Source organism: Crocodylus porosus, unplaced genomic scaffold, assembly GCF_001723895.1.
Source record: "Crocodylus porosus isolate Cpor-Errol unplaced genomic scaffold, CroPor_comp1, whole genome shotgun sequence".
NCBI lineage: Eukaryota > Metazoa > Chordata > Crocodylia > Crocodylidae > Crocodylus > Crocodylus porosus.
In genome coordinates, this window is record NW_017728886.1 from 30,231,522 (window position 1) to 30,250,609 (window position 19,088).

The following is a 19,088-nucleotide window of genomic DNA, read 5'->3' on the forward strand; positions in this document are numbered from 1 at the left end:
TTGGTCTGACAGGACCTGCCACTAATGAATCCATGGTGGTTGCCCCTAAGCATGATCTCCCCTGCTGGCCCCTCGTGGATATGCACCAGAATAATTTTCTCAAAAAGCTTGCCCAGGATCAAGGTAAGACTAACTGGCCTATAGTTTCCCGGGTCCTCCTCCTTCCCCTTTTTGAAGATGGGAACCACATTGGCCCTCTTCCAGTCTGCTGGCACCACACCTGAGCACCTTTTTGTACCTCAAGAGACAGCCTCAGTTCTGCATTCTTGCAAATGCAGTGCCTCTAATACGCAGCCAGTACAAAAAGCCCATGTTTTCATATTCTAACCCATGGGGTTATTAACTAAAAATAATTTTTTGCTGTTCTGGCGGTGTCTGGGCAGGGAGGGGGAGGGGTTGTGTGTCAGACCTTTGCAAAGCGGTAGGTATTCGATTCGGATTAGCCCAATTTGGAGGGACAGTGATTCGATTCAGTGTTTCAAATCACTGTCCCAATTTGATTCTGCCGATTCAGATCTGAAGAATCGGCCATAGACTAAACAGGCAGCAGTCCTCAAGAACACTGGGCACAGCTGCCTCTACCTGGTAAGTCTGTTGTGGTGGGGGGGGGAGCAGATCAACACCCCCACAACAAGGGAGGGATTGGGGCTGGGGCAGGGCCTGAGTCTGGGACAAGCTACCCAGCCAGGGTTGGGGGACTCGGGGAGGGGGCTCCTGCCATTGTGCACCACTGGTCCAGGAAGGCATGGGAGTGGGCATGTGCCCCCAGATCTGCACGGAGTAGGAGCTACGCCCTTCTGCTGCTCGCCCAGCCCAGCCTCCCCACACCTCCTGGACAAGCCTGCAGCCCCCCCTCCATAGTCCCTGTTCCACTGCTCTGTGAGGCGGGTGGAGAGAATGCATGGGAATTCTTGCAGTCAAAAAAATGAAATCAAAACATGAAAGAGAAAAGCATTGACAAGACACTGGTAAAGAAGAGAAATCACTTAAGTCACGTTATGCCCAAAGCAAAATGGTTCCTAAGTTATGTTAGTGGTGATATATTTGTAAGAAAAGAAGATACTTGAAATAACTAAGGCTTTCTTTTCATATTTTCCTTGCTTTAATGTACTGTTTTCTTATTTTGATTGCAAGGCAGTTCTTCCTGGCTTCTATCATCATTCATAGTGGTGTGCTTCCAGTTGTTTGTTTGATAATGCCAACAAAAGAACTTTCTTTGAGTTTTTTCTTTCTATAGAGATAGTGGCATGGCTTTCAAAGGTGCTGGGCACTTGCGATTCCTCTTGACTTCAGTTTGAGTTTTGTATGCCTCAGCAGGCTGCAGTGTCTTAAGCTTAGTATCTCTTTCCTAGAACACAAGTACTTATCAGAAACAAAAGCATCTTAGCTGTACACAGCTTGTCTCTCAGTAACAGTGCTAAAAATGCATGGCAGCCTTAAAAGGGTCCCAAGGTACTCCAGGATGCTGCATCACCCTGGTTGAGACTCACTGGTCTTGACTCTAAAGTCTCTCATTTTTCTTTTTTCCTTGATTCAGTATTAGTTGATGTTTTCTATTGGGATCATTTTTATACATTTCTAAAAAAATTACCTTTAGGTTTGAATTTTTCTCTGCTTTGTCTCTGCCTTGAGGTGACTTCTTTTAAGACGTGTTTGTTTTTAAGTTGATGAAAATGCCTTTAGCCATACTGATATTTTAGAAGAGTTGAAAGAAAACACACACACACTTTTTTAAAAAGCATTTGGAGACAATTCTGCTCCACCTTTTTTGTCACTTTAAAATGGTTAAAAACCTCTAAACGTTGAACTGAGAAATCAGTTGTTTACTTACTAAGTTTGGGGAAAATAATTTCTGGATACGGTTATGGGCATCTCTTAAGATGTTATCAAAGCAGAGAATGTCTAGAACTCTTGTGGGCCCTGCAGTAATATTAACAGTCCAGAGTTTGAGATTTTCACACATCTAAATTTTTCAGAGAAACTTAAAATTAATTGAGAAGCTGTAAATAATTTTATATTCATGTCCTGGTAATGTAGACTGTGAACAACCTATTAATCGCCCACTGTCAAATCCTGTTAAAATACCTGTAATTTCCAAACCACTGCTTCATCACTGCAAAGGCCCTGCTGGCTATACAAGAAGAAATATTTATTCTCAATGTAAGTCTGAACAAGAATGAGATTTGCTGGGTCTCTACACAGTTCATTTAGGTTAAAGAGAAACCATAGGAAGGAAAGTGATGGGGAAAGGCTTATGTGTGTCAGAGCTCTTGTACATAAACTGAGTAGTTCAGGATGTTAGTAATGAGAAACAGTCCTTCACCTTTATATTCTTGTGTCTAATCTGCCCCATGTCAGGAGTGACAGAAAGTCATTTCCTTCAGATGATGCTGAGTGTGGTCTCTGTCAAATAAGTTGGTGGTCTTGGTCTGTTTCCTAATAAGCAGTTGTCAGAATCAAAGAACTTCCCATTACAGTAGCAATAGCTTCAACCACCATAGCTGAAAAGTCTAATGGAAGATGGAAAGTGAGGACTTGGCATGTGAAGATTATGAATTATCCCTGCTTTTCAGCTGGCGGATGCATTAGGCTAGAATTGGAGCTTGTTAGTGGGAGAATATTTCTCTGATGTTGTTAATGCTATACTTATTATGAGGATAAATACTAGATGTCAGCTAGATTCCCTTCTGTGACCAAGATAATATACTCAGTTCAGCTTAGGGAGAAAAGCTGGCTTTAATTTACTTTTGCATTTCTCTGATTCTGGGACCACAGGGGGGGGGCGGTGCTGGGAAAGAGGATAATCTTTAATGAATCATAATTTAAAATAGCCTTGTAACTCTTCTAAATTATATCCAGCTGTCTGATGCCCCAAAGGGTAATCAGCAGAATCTGTTGACCATCACCTTTTCCCTGAGAATCCCCCAGTGCTAGAGAACAGGTTTAGGGTGCAAAACAATACAGTCCTAACTGAGGGAATCCTTAGCTTAACAGACCTACCAGATTTCTAGGTGCTCTCTATTAGTACAGCACTGCAAAACAGGTGGAATATAGGCAAGGATCAAACCCTTCTGGTTTCAACACAGTTTTACCTTTATGAGCACAAAACTAACCAGCATTTTGCAAAAAAATATGAATGAACTGTCCAGGTTGTAGGAAAATGGATGAACATGAAGTTGTCTTGTTCCTGTTTTATAATACAGATTCAACTTTCAACTGATTAGCTGGAGCTGTCTGTTTGGCATGGTTAGAGTGTGTTACATCTGCAAGTACAGTACCTATGTAATCCAGATCCTATTCATTAAGTACAGACTGGCAGATGTGCACTTCCTTTTGCAGTTTTCATATGAGCAATGCTGTTTACAAGAAATTTTGTGAGACCACCCAGCTCATTTCACTTGTAGCCTGTGCTAAAGCCAGGCACTAGTCTCTAGAGAGGTGAAGGAACTGTAATAATTCCCTGCCCTGCCCATTTTAAAGGACGTGACTCAATATAGATGGAATTTATAAGGCTGTACTGCCAGTCAGCATCTAAGTCAAACAGAGTGCTACACTGAAAACTCAGAGAATGGAAGGTGGCCATAGAAATATTCTGTTTTCTCTCTGAGGTGCCCCCAAATAGATACAATAACATAATAATAAAGATATACATAACAAAAATAAAATAGCATCGAGCAACTGAGACCTAACTTGGAAAAAGACATGTTAATATACCGGGGGGATCTGAAATATGAATACAAAATCTTACACTGAATAAGGATTAAGGGTGAGAATGGGCCCAAGTTAGCTGTGACTGTAATGTAAATTGTTAAAAAATTGGCCAGTATAGTTTGGGGGCTGTGTGCTCAAAGTTGGAGTCTGTGGCTTTAGTATTATTCCACCTGATATACTGCATTCAGTCTTAAATACTTTAGCAGGAAAAAGTTCCTTCCCTCTGAACTCCTTCCAGTTCAGAGAAGACATAATGTTGAAGGGTCTTAAGAGAGAAATTTATGAGAAAGACCTGCAACATGAACCACTAGAAAACTCTGTGTAGGACCCTGTTGGCACCATATTATCAGTGAGTTGTATCAGACTGAGATTATCTCCCAAATGGAAGGAGCGAGAACCTTACTGCTGGAGATTTTTAAAACTACACAGGGTAAAGCAATTAAAAATGTGCTGTAGAGAATAATCTTGAATGGATGTGGGGTTGTACTGAATATTTTAATAGATGTTTCATCTCTGATATCTATGGTTGTGGGAAGTAAGCTCATAATATATGACTCTTAAAACTACATGCAATGTTAATCTGATATTCTAAAACCTGAAAGTGAGAAAAATCAAAGGGAGGTTCCTATAGCAACCATAACTCTTTCTCATTTTCTGAATGCATTATGATTTTTACAATATCATGTTTTTTGATGCAGTGTCACTCTGGGTAATATTTTTATTAGAGCTATAAATTGACTGCATGAAAGTGAAAACATTTTTATGATTTTTAAAAAATAGATAATCTTTTTGTTCTGAAATGGAATTGTCCCAGCCAAAAGATAACACAGTAGTGATGCATGACTGTCTTCCGTTTTTTTTAATTTTTATGATTCCATACACCCAGATTGGTCCTGGGACTGTGAGTTGCATATTTGCCATAAGGATATTTCCCAGAAGATAGACTGAATACTTACCATTGTACCTGACAGTAGTTATTAGCTAGTAATGGCACAGGTTTTTACATAATTATGTACAGTTGTGACAGTAAATGATCTATGAATATTCAGTTCTCTGTTTCTGATGAGCTACTGTAATCCCTGTGCTTTGAAAAATTCTTGTGTTTAGACTTGCAAAACTGTTTACCAGCAATTCTGCTGCTGCTGTAGCATCTTTCTTACAGTTGAAGCCCAAAATACCAAACTGCAAAGGAAATAGGTGTAAAATTGCTTAAAGAGATTTTTAAGTTTAAAAAAATCCTCTTTTATTAATTTCTCTTCTCACGCATCTAATTCTCTTTTCCCATTGTCTGTTTTTAACCCAGAAATACTACTGTCCATAGAATAATTGTTGTGTAATTATCTTTTAGCTGAGCAAATCTCACTTTTTCTTAATAACTACTGCAGTTATTCTGATAAAGTTGGCCCTAGGGTATACTAATAATGATTCTCTCTTTGCATGCATATTTGACCAATTTACTTCTTGAAATCAAAGAAAAATCTATTTCCTAGAAGGTGGCTTGTTTTATATTCCATCTCTCCAAGAGTTCAACATTTCTCAGCAGCCTGTTTGGAATAAATTCTGTTACTTAACACTGAATCATTGAAGTGGAAAAGGAGCCCATCTTATTGAAGACTGTATTCCACACCTGGAGGGATTTTAGTAAAGGCACAGGTGGATCTAAGATGACGGAGACAGGAGTGCGGCCACAACTCCTTCAGCTGCATGGCATGTACACTGTGAAATATGCTCATTGTGCATATTCTACACAGTAACCCCTTGATCCTGGATGCTCCTGACCTCCCTAAGCTCTCCAGCATGTCAGTGGAGTTTCTTTTGGGAGTTCCACATGTGCTGCATGTGTGGGTCAGCCTGGAGTTCCTGCTTTCAAGCAACTCTGGCACCTTCTCCTGTTTGCTCTTTTCTTCCTTCCTCTTCCTTCTCACTCTCTGAATTCAGCAGCATAGGAAAGAAGAGGGGACAAACAGTGGTGCAAAACCTCTCGAGCTCTGTGAAAGCATATCTGCCAGCTGCTTGTCCTCCTTCCCCTGAGGAGGGAGGAGAAGACCCAACAGCATCATGCTTCAGAGCTGCCTGAAAGTCCAGTTGGTGAGCTCGCAGAGCTCACAGTACATGAAGAGCTCCCAGAAGGAGCTTCACTAACATGCCAGTGAGCTCTGAGAACTCACTGCACAAAGTGCACATGCATTGCAGAGCCAAAATTAAGAGCACAATTGCAGTGCCACATACCCTCTGGATCTGTCCCTGAATGAAGGGTTACAGAAAGACATTATCAAGATTTCAATGTTATGTTTATGTGTATATACATGAGTTGGTATAAAACTGAAAGTTGATAATCAAGTTCCTGAGAATTTGTAGACTTGGGATGTAAAATGGCTTCCTTGTTTCATTTAATTTTCTGGTGGGCAATATTTACATGTTAGCCAGGGAACATGCAACAGTATTACAACATGAACACATTTAAAACAACTATTACAACAAAACCCGTAGTCCATCACACAGGGGTGGTAAACTCACTCAGATTCTCTTCTTTACTAGAATTAGCCAAGTGCATTTCTTCTAAACTAGCCTAACATACATCATGAGTAATGCCTGTTGGCATATTTGGCTATATTAAAACTTTGATAAAAAGAGGTCACAGGTATTTGTTGTGAAGGGGGCATATGTTTCTGTTCTTCCTTTTGTACTGAGAGGTAAAGAAGTAGAAGTATGGAAGCAATGATTCTATTTTACATTTGTCAAGCTAGGAATGAACAACATGAGAACATCTTTTCCTTAAAATATTAAGAAAATTTGTCCAACTCAGTTAAAGCTGCATATAGATGAAATTAGAAACAAAACCAGGATCACGTAGGAATGACAGAGAAAAGTTAGTAAAGACATTTGCCATTAAGGAGAAAATTGTTTAACCTAAACAAAGTAAAGAGACAAGCTTAAGGCATGTTTCTGCCAATATCAACATTGATGCTAGCATAAAATGGTGATAACTGAGCTCTTAGAAGATCCAAAACTAATTTTTCTCCTTTAACAATCAGTTAACTAAAATTTCACAGTATTGCCTTTCTTTTTTTCAGAATGATAAGTCTATGGAAGATATGCAGATAATGGGAGAAGATGATCTTTCAGACCTGAGGGGAAAGGTTTGTTAATCTTAAAGTTAAAAGAGAAAATTTAGAGGTATCAACTAAAAAGCTCTTGGGAAAGGTTGTTTAATTGTATTTGAAGGAGGGACACAGTGTACATTAACTGGATACTTAAAGCCACTACTGACACGTCCACAATTTAACCAGTTCATAAAAATGGATGTTAATTTTTATTGCTTTCTGTAAGCATAGTACTAAATGATATGCCACTACATCTCTGTAACACCAGTTCTTTCAATAAGATTGTGGATGAGCAGAATTTAGCTTGTATATCTTATTTGCACTTAAAGGCTCTAGTAAAGTTTGAACTATATAGTTCAACTGTGGGACTTGTCATCTGCTTAAGTAAATGAGAGGATATTTTATTTTCAACATTAGGCAATCTGCAAATTCTGTATGATTGAGTTTCCTTTTCTGCTGTGGTTGAATATAGTGATGATTAAAAAGAAATAGCTGAATCTTTTAAAAGACTATTTTGATCCAGGACTAGTAATACAAAGCAGTACTTGAGGAGGAAGGAAGACTGATTTCATTAGGCAGATGGTCTTTGTGAAAAATGGTAAGAGATGTGAGCCTCACTGATTGTAGGCAATACTCATCTTGCTATTTGTACTATGCATGCAGGTATTCTTGTATTAACTGGCATTGAATAACATCAGTTTCCTCTGTAAATCAGATTAAAATGTAACACGAGCAAAGTAACTTGTTTTGTGTTCTCTCACACTGAGAAAAAGGCATGGAAGATGCAATTAATTAATTAATTTACTTTTATGAAATAGATCTGGTTCAAATAAAACTTGAATATAATTGTATTTTGTCATTAAGGTATTTTAATTACAGCTGTGTCTTCAGTTTGCACTCACAATTCCAAATATGTGGATTGTGTTCTCCCAGTCAAGCACTAAGAATTATTTTTTTGCTGAACATTTTTACTTTCCACTTTTTAGTTAGTCCAGCATTAGAAAAGTGTATTTTTCCATGTGAAGATTGTGTGCATTTGTCCCTGTACATTATATGTGGATTTGGTAATATTGCTTGTTATTAAGTACCTAACCTGTTTTCAGTAGCTTAATAAGGTTTTCCAAATTTAATCATTCTTTGTTGAAGCTTGAATTTTTCATTTTGGGTGTGTGGGCGCTACACATTTAATCAGGGATTTGAAATACGTTTGAGGGACTGAGTTACAGTATTGTTGAAGGTTCAGGGAACATGCAGTTGGTCTAATGAAAGATATCACAAAAAACCCTTGCCATCTTGTGAAAATATGCCTGAATTGGTAAAGTTATAAGCCTCGAAATAATACAGTTTGCACATAATATTTCGAGACTCGGAACCAGGAGATGACATGTGATGGCACTGGGATGGTCTGGAAAGAGACTAGAAATGAGTATTTGGAGAGACAGAGGATGCTGCATAGAGATTGAGACTTTTTTTTACCAGCTGAAACCTTAAAAGAAGGCAGCAGCCAGAAGCCCTAGGTTCCCTCTTCCTCCCTCAACTTTCACTTCCTGCTTCTGCCCAAGAGGGCAGGGAAGTGCAGTTCACAGCACCAGGAAAGCCTGCGGTGTGGTGCTGCAAGGCAGCTGAGGTGGGGGCCAAGTTGCACATGGTGTGGGGGTGGCACTCTATGTGCACAGTGCAATGGCTGCCTTTGCATGTGGTGCTGGTGGCGGGGGAGGCCTAGGGGCTGACCCCAAGAGCATGTGGCCTACAGGGCACATGGGCCCTGCCTGCATAGAAGATGGACAGTCCTGCCTTGGAAGAATCTGTCCTCACCGAGTATGGCTGAGCCTCTCAGCTCTTAGTGCTGACTGAATTCTGAATTGAACATGCTTCATCCCAGGGCAACCAGGACAAAACCAGAGTTTGAAATGGCTGATTTGGCCATTGAGTGTTGAGCATCTCTGGCAGTGAAGCTGCTCTTTCAGATTTTTTACTTTAGTGGTCCCAGTTTGAAAATTTGGGCTCACACTGTTCCAGTTTTTCTGGCTGTTCTTGGCTGTGGTACAAGCAAGCACAGCAAGGGAAAGTAGGCTCCTATCTCTTCTGTGATCTCAGCAATGGTCCTGGTGGCAGAATGGAAGAAGTAGTTTGATTTCAGTGTCGGGAAAAGAGAGATGGCAGCAGGAGGAAGGGCAGTAAAGGAGTGATAGACTGCAACAAGAAGACCGATGAGAGAGGCCAGACCAGATAAAGGACAAAGGAGTGAAACCAGGACTGGCTTGGAAAAGACTGTTTAATAGTACCTTGTGGCCCAAATAGTCAATGTTTGAGGTTTTCAGTTTGTTTTTGCTGATGATACTGGCATTTCTCTGAACACAGGAGGAATCAAATAGGAGGCAGTTTCCTTTCTCGTAGTTCCGAGCCCCTTTCCAGCTACCAAAAAACATTACTAAGGTTTACGAAGTCAGCCACTAAAAACTCTTTTTGCCTTGTTTCAGGGCAGTGTTGCAGTACATTTCTTGCCTCTTTTTTGGCTTTTCTTTGGACTTTTTTTTCTCTGCTTCTGTTTGCTTCTGCTCACAGAAACATAGTTAAATCAGTCTCCTGACCCTGTGTTTGTTATAAGATACCTTCTTGCACTGGATAGCCCAGCCACTTCCCAGGTTTGTGTGCAATCTGGTCCTTGGACAGTGATTTTCAGCTATATCAGCTATCATAAACAAAGGGGCATTTAATTATTCCCTTATTTAGTCCAGCAGCCTTGATGCAGTAATATAAGTGCCAAATTCACTACATAACAGGGGAGCTGAATTAGGCTTACACAGGCACCCTTCATTTTAGCATTTCCTGAGTTTTGAGTATTAGACATTGCCAGCCAGCCTCAATGATGTTTTAGCATAGTTTTGTGTATAATGTGTGTGTGTTTTAAGTGTATCAATTTCAGGCCTGAAAATTGTTATTTCACTTTGTTTCAAAAAGAGCAACCTCTTGTATTTCATACTTATTTTCTGCTCAGTTACAAAAGACAGAAGTAAAATCTGAATGACCTCAAATGACTTGATTATATAAAGCTTCCCATTGTGGACTTAAATGTTATGTACAATTTTTAAAGAAGATTAGAAGACACTTTTGAGATGTTTAAGAAATTGGAAGCTTTGGAGAACTGATTTCTCAATGCTGCATAATAAACCCAGAAGCAAATATTCTATACATTAAAAACAGCCTACTACGCCGCTTCAGAACATAGCAAAAACTGCCAGATTTACCTACAAGCAAAAGTTGTATGGACTTCAGTGGGGGGTTTTCTGAGAGGAACAGCATGTTTTTAAAAAGAGCATTTGGAAAATGAAATATTTTTTCCACTATGATAAAGTATCTTGTCATTATATAGTGGATTACATGCAAATACCATTTTTACTCAAATCTAAGACAAATCGATTTTACCCAGTAGGGATGTGAAGGGGGCTTATCTCAGGCTTGTATACAAAGCAGGGAGGGTAGGCAGCTGCTGTGGCTCCAACTGGCCCTGAGCCCAGGTTGGGACCAGACTCAGACCCATAACAGCTACCTGCCCCCCTCTCCACTTCCCTCTGCAGCTTATGGCTCCCACCACCAGTTCCCTCCTGGGCATGGAGCATGTAGAAACTCCATCCTCTGACCAGCAAGTCAGCAATACTGACGCTGCTCCATGGCCTGGCAGGGGCCGTGTTTCAGTGTGCTTTGTTCCACGACTCAGGAGAGAATAGAGCCTGAGCAGCATCCAACAGTAACCCCGGCAGGGTGGGGGGCAGGCAGAGAGTGTGGGGGAACTGGGGGGAGGGGGGCAGGAAGGCTGCAGGGGGAAAAGTGGAGGGGCCAGAAGGCAAAGGGGTGCCTGACTCCCCATAGCCCCCAACTAGTGCTTTACATGCTGAAACAGTGGGAGATAATGAATTTAAGACAACCCTCCAATAATTAGATTTTATACCTGAAAAATTATAACCAATTTATACATTTTCCATATTTAGAATCTGATTATTTGGGGGGGGGTTATCTTAGATTTGGATAAATACAGTATTGCAAAGAAGTTTATAGATCTTAGACAAGAATGTTATATATTTTTGTAGACAGAAAAGTGGGATAGAATTTGTCCCACTTTTAAACTGGAGTATACAGAGTTGACTATCTGACTGAGCAGCTTCATTTCCAAAGATGCTGAACTCCTTCCAACTTCACTGGGAGTTTAGGTGCACAGCATACTTTGCGTATCAGACCATTTGAAGCCTGATCTAAAGTCTACAGAAGTGTATGTGAATCCTTCCATTAGGTATCCAGGTTGTAGCCATATCATTTCTATGCAGGAGAACTTTTACAATCTTTTCTGTTGACCGGTGTTTGTGCCTGAAAGCTTGCAATTAAAGAAACAATTTTTGCAAAAATCTTGTTGGTCTAATAAAAGATATCATCTCTACTACGAGTCCTAATCCTTCTAATAGGTTTCTAAATTAAGTGCTTAATCTTGGGTATCCAGTCTTGATAATTTTAGCTCTTGTTACCAGTTTGAGCTCACAAAATATACTAGTGGCAGATTGAAGTGTAGTATTCAAGTGTTCTGATACTCATTTCTCCTGTTGCAGTCAATGCAATATTGCTTCCTCCTCTGGGCAATATTAACAAAATATTGTGACTTTATTGACTTGTATTTTTACTGTGCAAAGATTAAAAATATTCACTTACAATGTTTTCTTACATCGCCACGCCCCCCTTCAAAATAAGATGCGCACCTTGTTTTTTGGGAAGGCAGAATGAATAAAAAAAAAATTCCCAGAGTTAAGGCTGCAGAGAGCAGGCACAGAGACTCATCTTCAGCTCGCTCACTCTCCCTTTCCTGCTCAGGTAAAATCTGTTTTTTTAACCCTTTCTGTGAAGAGCTGTTAGCTGAAATCAGGTAGATTACAATGAGCCTTGAAATCAGTTGACCCCCTCAGCACAGCCTGAATAGAAATGCCACTACTAGACAGTTGATTTAAACTTTTGGAGAAGTAAGAATCAAAGCAGTGTGTGACTTGCGCCACTGCACCCCTTCTGGACATGCCCCTGCTGGACTCTCCCCCTTCATGCAGCTGCTGAAGGAAAGAGAAACAAAGGAGGAGCAGGGTCTAGCATGCTTCTACTCTGGGCAGAAAATCATTTTCCCTGCTTAAGATGTGTGCCCCAGTTTTTGAAGTCTAGTTTTCAGCAAAAAGGTTTGTGTGGTATGTAAGTAAATATGGTAATGATTAAGGGCCATGTATCCCAAAATGCTTAAGTGAAGTGCACAGGTTCCTTCGAGGTTCAGTTAGTATAAGTAATTTAAGCTGTTCTGGAACCCGAGCCCAATGGAAGCTCAAGTGTTAGTTAGTTTTTGAATGCATTTTCTTAAGCAATAATATTTACAACTTCAGCTAGTCTTGATTCTTAAGGAGAAACAATTCAAACACACATGAAAAATTCTTTATCATCAGCTATCATCATAGAACCTTTAATATTATTGAGTATGCTCAATAGGCATGCTGATCCCCTACTCAAGTTCAAACTGCATGCTTGAGAAAACTGTAAGGAGACGAGCATGCTTTAAAAAAAGAACAATTGGGCTATCAAAGGTAGTTCCTATGTGGGGGGGCATGTAGCCTGCAGTAAGCCTCCCAATACTGTGCTTTTGCTTTACAAAATAGTTGAAAACCTTGAAAAATTAGTCAACAAGTTTAAATCACGTGAAGAATAAATGCCCTGGGAGAAGAGATTTAACAATACAGGCCTCCATAATGTTTTAAAAAAAAGGCCTGTGCAGTTTAAATTACTTCCATTAAAATGTCATGGAGCCATTATTGGAGATTTTTCATGACATGGATCATAAATAAACGTTGTTGGCAGGAGCATAACAAACAGAGTTTCACCTGGGGCAAACCCTGCAGGAGAGCAAGAGGGGAGAGAGGGGAGAAGCAGCCTTAACTATGTTGGGTCTCTTACAAAGTCTTGGCTGAACTGCTGCTGCCACCACACATGCTCTCCCTACCCAGCTGTTGCTCTTAAAGCAGCAGCTGGGAACTGTTTTGGAGTTCACTGCTATGGCCATGCTGCCAGGGCACAGACTATGAACATGGGAGGTTATTCCAGCACCCCTCTTAACTTGGAGCCCAGGGCAGGTGCACCTTTCACCAAGCCCTAACTAAGTATGCTACTGAGGTAGCGTACCCCTAAGTATGCTGCTGGAATTAAGGGTACTGGTATAGCTGAAGAATCAACTTCTATAATCAAAATTGTTCATGACAACGAAAAGCTTTCCTCTAACTGTTTAAATGGTAAACCTAAAGTGTCCCATTATCTCATTTCATGGCTAAAATAGTTGCTTAATTTTCATTTGTCATCGCTGACATGATGCTTAGAGTAAGAAAATTATCCCTAGCATGCTTCAGGAAAGAAATGAAAGTTGAACTCCAAAAAATGGTTGAGATTCCTAACATTCAGTGTGAAATTAAAAAAAAAAAAATTAAATCAATCCAATTTATATATAAATGTCCAAAAGCCATTTGGCACAAGAACTACTCCTTTCATAGTGTTAATACTATAAAAGGACTTATATCTTAAATTATTTAGTTTAAATTGAATCTAGACTGAGAAGTGATAGCTCACTAAAAATTGCAACAGACATTTAATTTTACCAGGACTGTGAAGTACCACTGCAAATTGCCTCTCTCTATACTTTGTCTTGTTTCATGGTATCGTCAGCAACTTCTGAATTATGTACCGAAAAGAAAAAAGAGTGATTATTGCAAGCAGAGAGCCACAGATATAGAATTTACTACATGAAGTGGTTGGATAGAGAAAAATTATAATAATTAATTTCTAAAGTTATGGGGTTGGCCATGTGGGTTAAAGTCCCTTCAGGCAGGATTTGTCCTTTACATTACTTCCTCTATGCTATAACTCCTAACCAATTTTAGGAGACTTTTGTAATAAAGGCTTCTATAATGAAGTTGACTTGGATACATTTTGTATGAAGTTCGTTATCTGATTTATTTTTGTGTTTAAAAATAGGGGCATAGGGTTAAAACTTTATGTTAATGTAAAAGCATGTATGTGTGTGTATATATAGTATATACATACCTATATAGCATATTTTACTATATTTATCATGCTTGTTACATATGTGGGAATGTTATATACTTTTAATCCCATATTCCTGTTTTTTAAACACTAAGGAAAATAAGAGTATAACTATGAGTGAATATAGGTGTGTGTAAGTAGGTATTTAATCAGGTTTTTTTCCTACACTTTTTTATTTTAGTTAGCAAGTCTTCATTTATGCCTCCTGTGCCTTTTTCAAAGTGATACCTACCATTCTCTGTGGTTACTTCACAGTCAGGATATTCAGTAGCTGAGATGGTTAACTCAACATACAGTAAACAGGCTTTATTAACTACAGGCACAGCATGGGCTAAGCATTTTGTATCTATTAAGACTCCTGATCTTGTTTCTCAGAGAACCTTGGGTGTTTGTACACATGTGGGGAGGATGCTCTGATGCACTGTAATTACAGCATGTCAGAGCAGACTCAATTAAATGTGGAGAAGACTCGATTAACTAATTAGCATGCTCCAGCCAGCCTCTGCATCTCATGTATCATCCCTGTGCTTTAAAATTGTGGCAGGGGCGCTTTAACTAAAACCCATTCAACAAGCTATTTTGAAGCGCAGCGACACTGATGCATGAGACGCTGTGGGCACTTTCATTAGAGTGGCTTTCAGAGATGCTCTAATTCAAGCACAGCTTCCTCCCCCCGTGTGTAAAAATGCCACTTATGCCTCTAACAGCAGCCTAGAAATGAAGTGGATGTAGTCAGTTCAAGACTGCTTTCCAAGTCTTTACTTTGACAACCCCTAGTCATTTTTACCTGTGATGTAGTTAAAAATAACATAACATACATTCCACAGTAGACAGTGGCGCCAAAGATTTCCCAAGTGGTATATGAACTTAACTGATGCACAGTAGGGCTGTGCAAGGCTTTGGATCCGGAGAAGCTTTGGATGCCTCGGCTTCCGAAGCAGCATGTCTGGATCGAAGCGCAGGCTTCATTATACTTTACAAAGTGATCTGGAGCTTCCGAACCGCTTTGGAAGAACTTCGGAGCTGCGTCAGAGATCCGGCCATAGGGTATAATGGGGAATCAATGAAATATCAATGACTGTTGTTTTTTGTCTGATTCGAATGAAACTTGCAGGGGTGGCAGCCTTTCCTAAGAGCATGAAGCCTGCCAAGGTTCAAGAAGATCGGTGCAGGAGCTTGAGGGGAACTGCACCCCAAATTCTTGAAAGCAAAACTCATGTCACATGTACATGTTACACCACGTGGGGGTGAAAACTGCAGGGGCGGTAGTCCCTGGTGAGGCCACAAAGCCTGCCAAGTTTCAAGAAGATTGGTGCAGGGGTTTGAGGGAAACTGCACCTCAAGCTGTGGACAAGCAAAACTCATGACATGGGTGACCCTGTGTGTGTTAAGGTGCAGGGGGGTGAAAGCTGTAGGCCTGCTAGCCCCTGCTGCGGCCACGAAGCCTGCCAGCTGTCAAGGAGCTCAGTGCAGGGGTTCTGGGGCCCTGCATCTCTAGCTGCTGACAGGCAAAACTTGTAACATGGGTGCTTGTGGAACTGACTGTCTCTGTCTTGGGGTGGGCGTGGGGGTGGGGATGGGGAAGACTTCAGAGCCGCTTCAGCCAGATCAAAGCAGAAACCCGGTCTGGAGCTCTGAATCAGATCCCCGGCATCCAAAGTGGCCGGATCAAATAGCTGCCTACTCACACTGGCCTAATATACAGATAACCAATGTTACAACATAAGCAATAGGCAGCACTTTGGACCATCATATTGTTATACAGTTAACCAAATCATGTACTTACTCAGTATACATATGAGTGGAGTACATTATAGCAATTAGTGAGGAGGTATTTTTCATGAGCTCTGTTCTTTAGCTTGCATCTGCTGTCTCCCAGACATGTAACTATATTAAGATGGTCATCAGTAAATCAGTTTACAAATTGTAAAGACAGCAGGGGAACTTTAATTTCATCTGGACTTCCTTCAGATACTGCAATGAAGGCAGTTGACAATGCCAAGATGCCAAGGACCGTTGTAAAACATCGAAGCATAGCATTTTATACTTGTCGGAAAACTGAAGACTCTATTTGTACTTAGAATAGAAATGCTGTGGAAATGTGAACTATATGCAAATCATTCATTTGTATTGCATTTTCTCATTGAATAAGATCCACTAATTACAAGAAAGTGGTACCTCATTTGTGTAATAGAGTTATAGAGTGTAACCATTACTGCTAACATTTCAGTGGTGAGAATTATTTCATAGTGTGTATATATATCATATTGATCAATTCATAACTTCCTTCATATAATATTATTTCCCTGGCTTATGTTAAATGTCTCAGTATGTGCTCTTCAAAGAAAAAAATGGAAGAGAAAGAAACTTTAGCATTCCTCTATATCATGTGCATCAAAGATGGCCCACAGGTTTCACCTGGCCCATGGAGCCCTGTCATCCAGCCCTTGGTGTTGCTCCAGAGGTGGAGCAGTGACTGCAGGAGGGAGTGACTTTTACAGCATGCCTCCTGGGCACCACATAGCTGGATCTGGTTTCCCGGGGGGGCCACAGGGAGAGTGGGAGGGAAGGAGAGAAGGGGGATCCATAGGCCCAATCCAGCCCATGGACTGACCATGCACTACTCATCCAGTCTGCAGTGGCAAATGAGTTTATTTGATTTTATTACATACATTTTTACATAATTTTTATTGTTCCATTCCTTTTTTAATATCCTTTTAATAAATAGACCCAAAGATTTGCCTAGGCAAAGAACAAATGCCAGTAAATAGTCAGAAGTTCCCTCTGAGAGAGACCAATGTGACACAAACCTCAAATACCACTTTCTCTACCATAATTTACAAAAGTGTCACTTGCAAATGAAGGGAATTGATTCTTGTGCTCCGTTCAGCATTGGTGAAGCCTTACCTGGAGTACTGTGTCCAGTTTTTTGGCCCTACACTTCAAGAAGGATGTAGACAGATTTGAAAGAGTCCAGCAGAGAGCAGCGAAAGTGATTAGGTGCCTGGGAAGTATAATTTATGAGGAAAGGCTGAAAAGGCTAGGGTTAATCTGGAGAAGATTGGGGGTGGGAGGGAGAGGATTTGATTACGGTCTTCAAATACCTTAAGGGGAACTATAGAGGGGATGAAGATGGGTTTTTCCTCTGTGGCCTCAAGCTGCAGCAGAGGAAATTTAAGTTGGAGATGAGGAAGAATTTTCTGAGTGTGATGGTGGTCAAGCATCGCGAGACCTTCAGGAAGAATCATTAATGAAAATGTTAGAAATCTTCTGACAAAAAATAGCAGTAGTTACTATGCTTACCTGTTCGTACCTGTGTGTGTCCTCATATGTTGATGATTCATGTAGTTCAAGATGATAAAATTTTATTCTACAGATGAATTGAGGAAAAAGATAGAGGATATTTTGTATCTGAGATTAACATCTCACTCCTCAAAAGTGAATGGTTCTGGTGTGGGTGGAATCCTTATCTTCTCCAGTATGTATATCTGAACTTTGGTCTCGGTGGCTATGGATAAACATATTTACATGCCTTCTGAGTGGCTTTCTCAGAAACATCTGGGAACTTTTCCATGCTCCATTTTTTTAATGTATATATTACAGATGTATCCCTTTGGGCTGATCAGGGTCTTGTATATTCATGGCTTTATTCTAGTAATTATTCTAGTTATTCTACTGATGATTTCATATACAAAGGTACTACTGCCTCTGTACCTACTTGATACTCCCCTGCTGACACATTCAAGGATTATGTTTGTCCTCTTACCTATAGTACTGTGTTATGAGTTATTGCTCAATTCATTATCTACTATGGCCAGAAAGTCCTTTTCAGTTAGGGCTTTCTAAGATAGAATCTCACTTCTTCCCCTCTGTAAAGTATGACATATGTTCTTTGGTTTTATATTATATGTACAGTTTTGCAGTTGACCATGTTAAAGCACTTTGTGCTGTGCTGGCACAGAAGCAGACTTAGCTTTCTGCCTTAAAAGCCTTCTCCAAATTCAAAAATAGGACCATTTTTTCCTTTGACACTAACTCTTCAGATTGAAAATGACGTCACAAGTCCAAAATAATTTATTATATACTTCCTGGAGGTGAAATATAGTTTTCACAACACACACTACTGTCAGTCACAAGGCACACATCTTATTAGTTAACCTGGCTCCATATTTTATAGACCTTTGAGGAAGTAAACAGTAGTAGTGTATTGACTCTCTTCTTTTTAGCATTTCTAGCTAATCACAAGCCAGGACTCCTCTTACATGCTTTATAACAGAAACTTTCCAGTTCATGTTATAAAAGCACTAGCTTGAAAGGTAATAAGCTAGAGAGCAGTCTTTTTCTAAATTTGTCCTGGTTGCTAATCCATTATTCAGAGTAAAGATTTTCAAAGACCTACCCCTGATGCAAACTATAAAAGTAAAAGTGAAAATGTATCTCTGATAAAAATGATGAATTCATAGAATGTATTTGTAGGTTGTGACAGGGAATGTTTTACTCTAAAGAGTATGTGGGGAATCAGGAAGTCAGATTTCCTTTATTTTAGAACGTAATCACTTTTTCAGAACTCCTTGCTTCTCATGTGGGCCCTGCCCCACCTGTTGAGAAGCACTGCTTTAGAACTTAACAGTAGGAGTAGGATATCAAAAAGGGTATGGAAATTCAAGTCCTCATCGTCCTTCATAACAGAGAAATTCTCTATTATAAGAATGTCTCATTCCTCTGCAAATCACTTTTGTATAGACAGAGTCTTAGCAAATTGCCTGGATGATTATTGATAGTTTCATAGTTTCTAGGGTCAGAAGGGACCTGAGCAGATCATTGAGTCCGAGCCCCTGCCATGGCAGGAGAGAGTACTGGGGTCAAATGACCCCGGCAAGGTGTTCATCTAGCTTCCTTTTAAAGACCCCCAGGGTAGGAGCCAGCACCACTTCTCTTGGAAGTTGGTTCCAGATCCTCGATGCCCTGACCGTGAAGTAGCTCCTCATGATATCCAGCCTGAATCTACCCTCTGCCAGCTTGTGACTGTTATTCCTGGTCACTCCTGGAGGTGCCTGGGGGAACAGGGATTTCCCCAATGCCTGCTGGTCCCCTCTGACTAGTTTGTAACAGGCCACTAGATCCCCTCTCAGCCTTCTCTTGTGGAGGCTGAACAGGTTCAGGTCC

General features: G+C 40.3%; 1 protein-coding gene across 1 annotated transcript in view; it reads left to right on the top strand.

Annotated features, from left to right (window-relative positions):
- The window catches only part of PRTFDC1 (phosphoribosyl transferase domain containing 1), a 65,347-nt gene that overhangs the window by 37,997 nt on the left and 8,262 nt on the right, over positions 1 to 19,088 (top strand). The window contains exon 4 of the mRNA XM_019531935.1: positions 6,786 to 6,851. Coding sequence (XP_019387480.1) covers positions 6,786 to 6,851 — 66 coding nt within the window. The remainder of the gene's footprint in view (positions 1 to 6,785; positions 6,852 to 19,088) is intronic.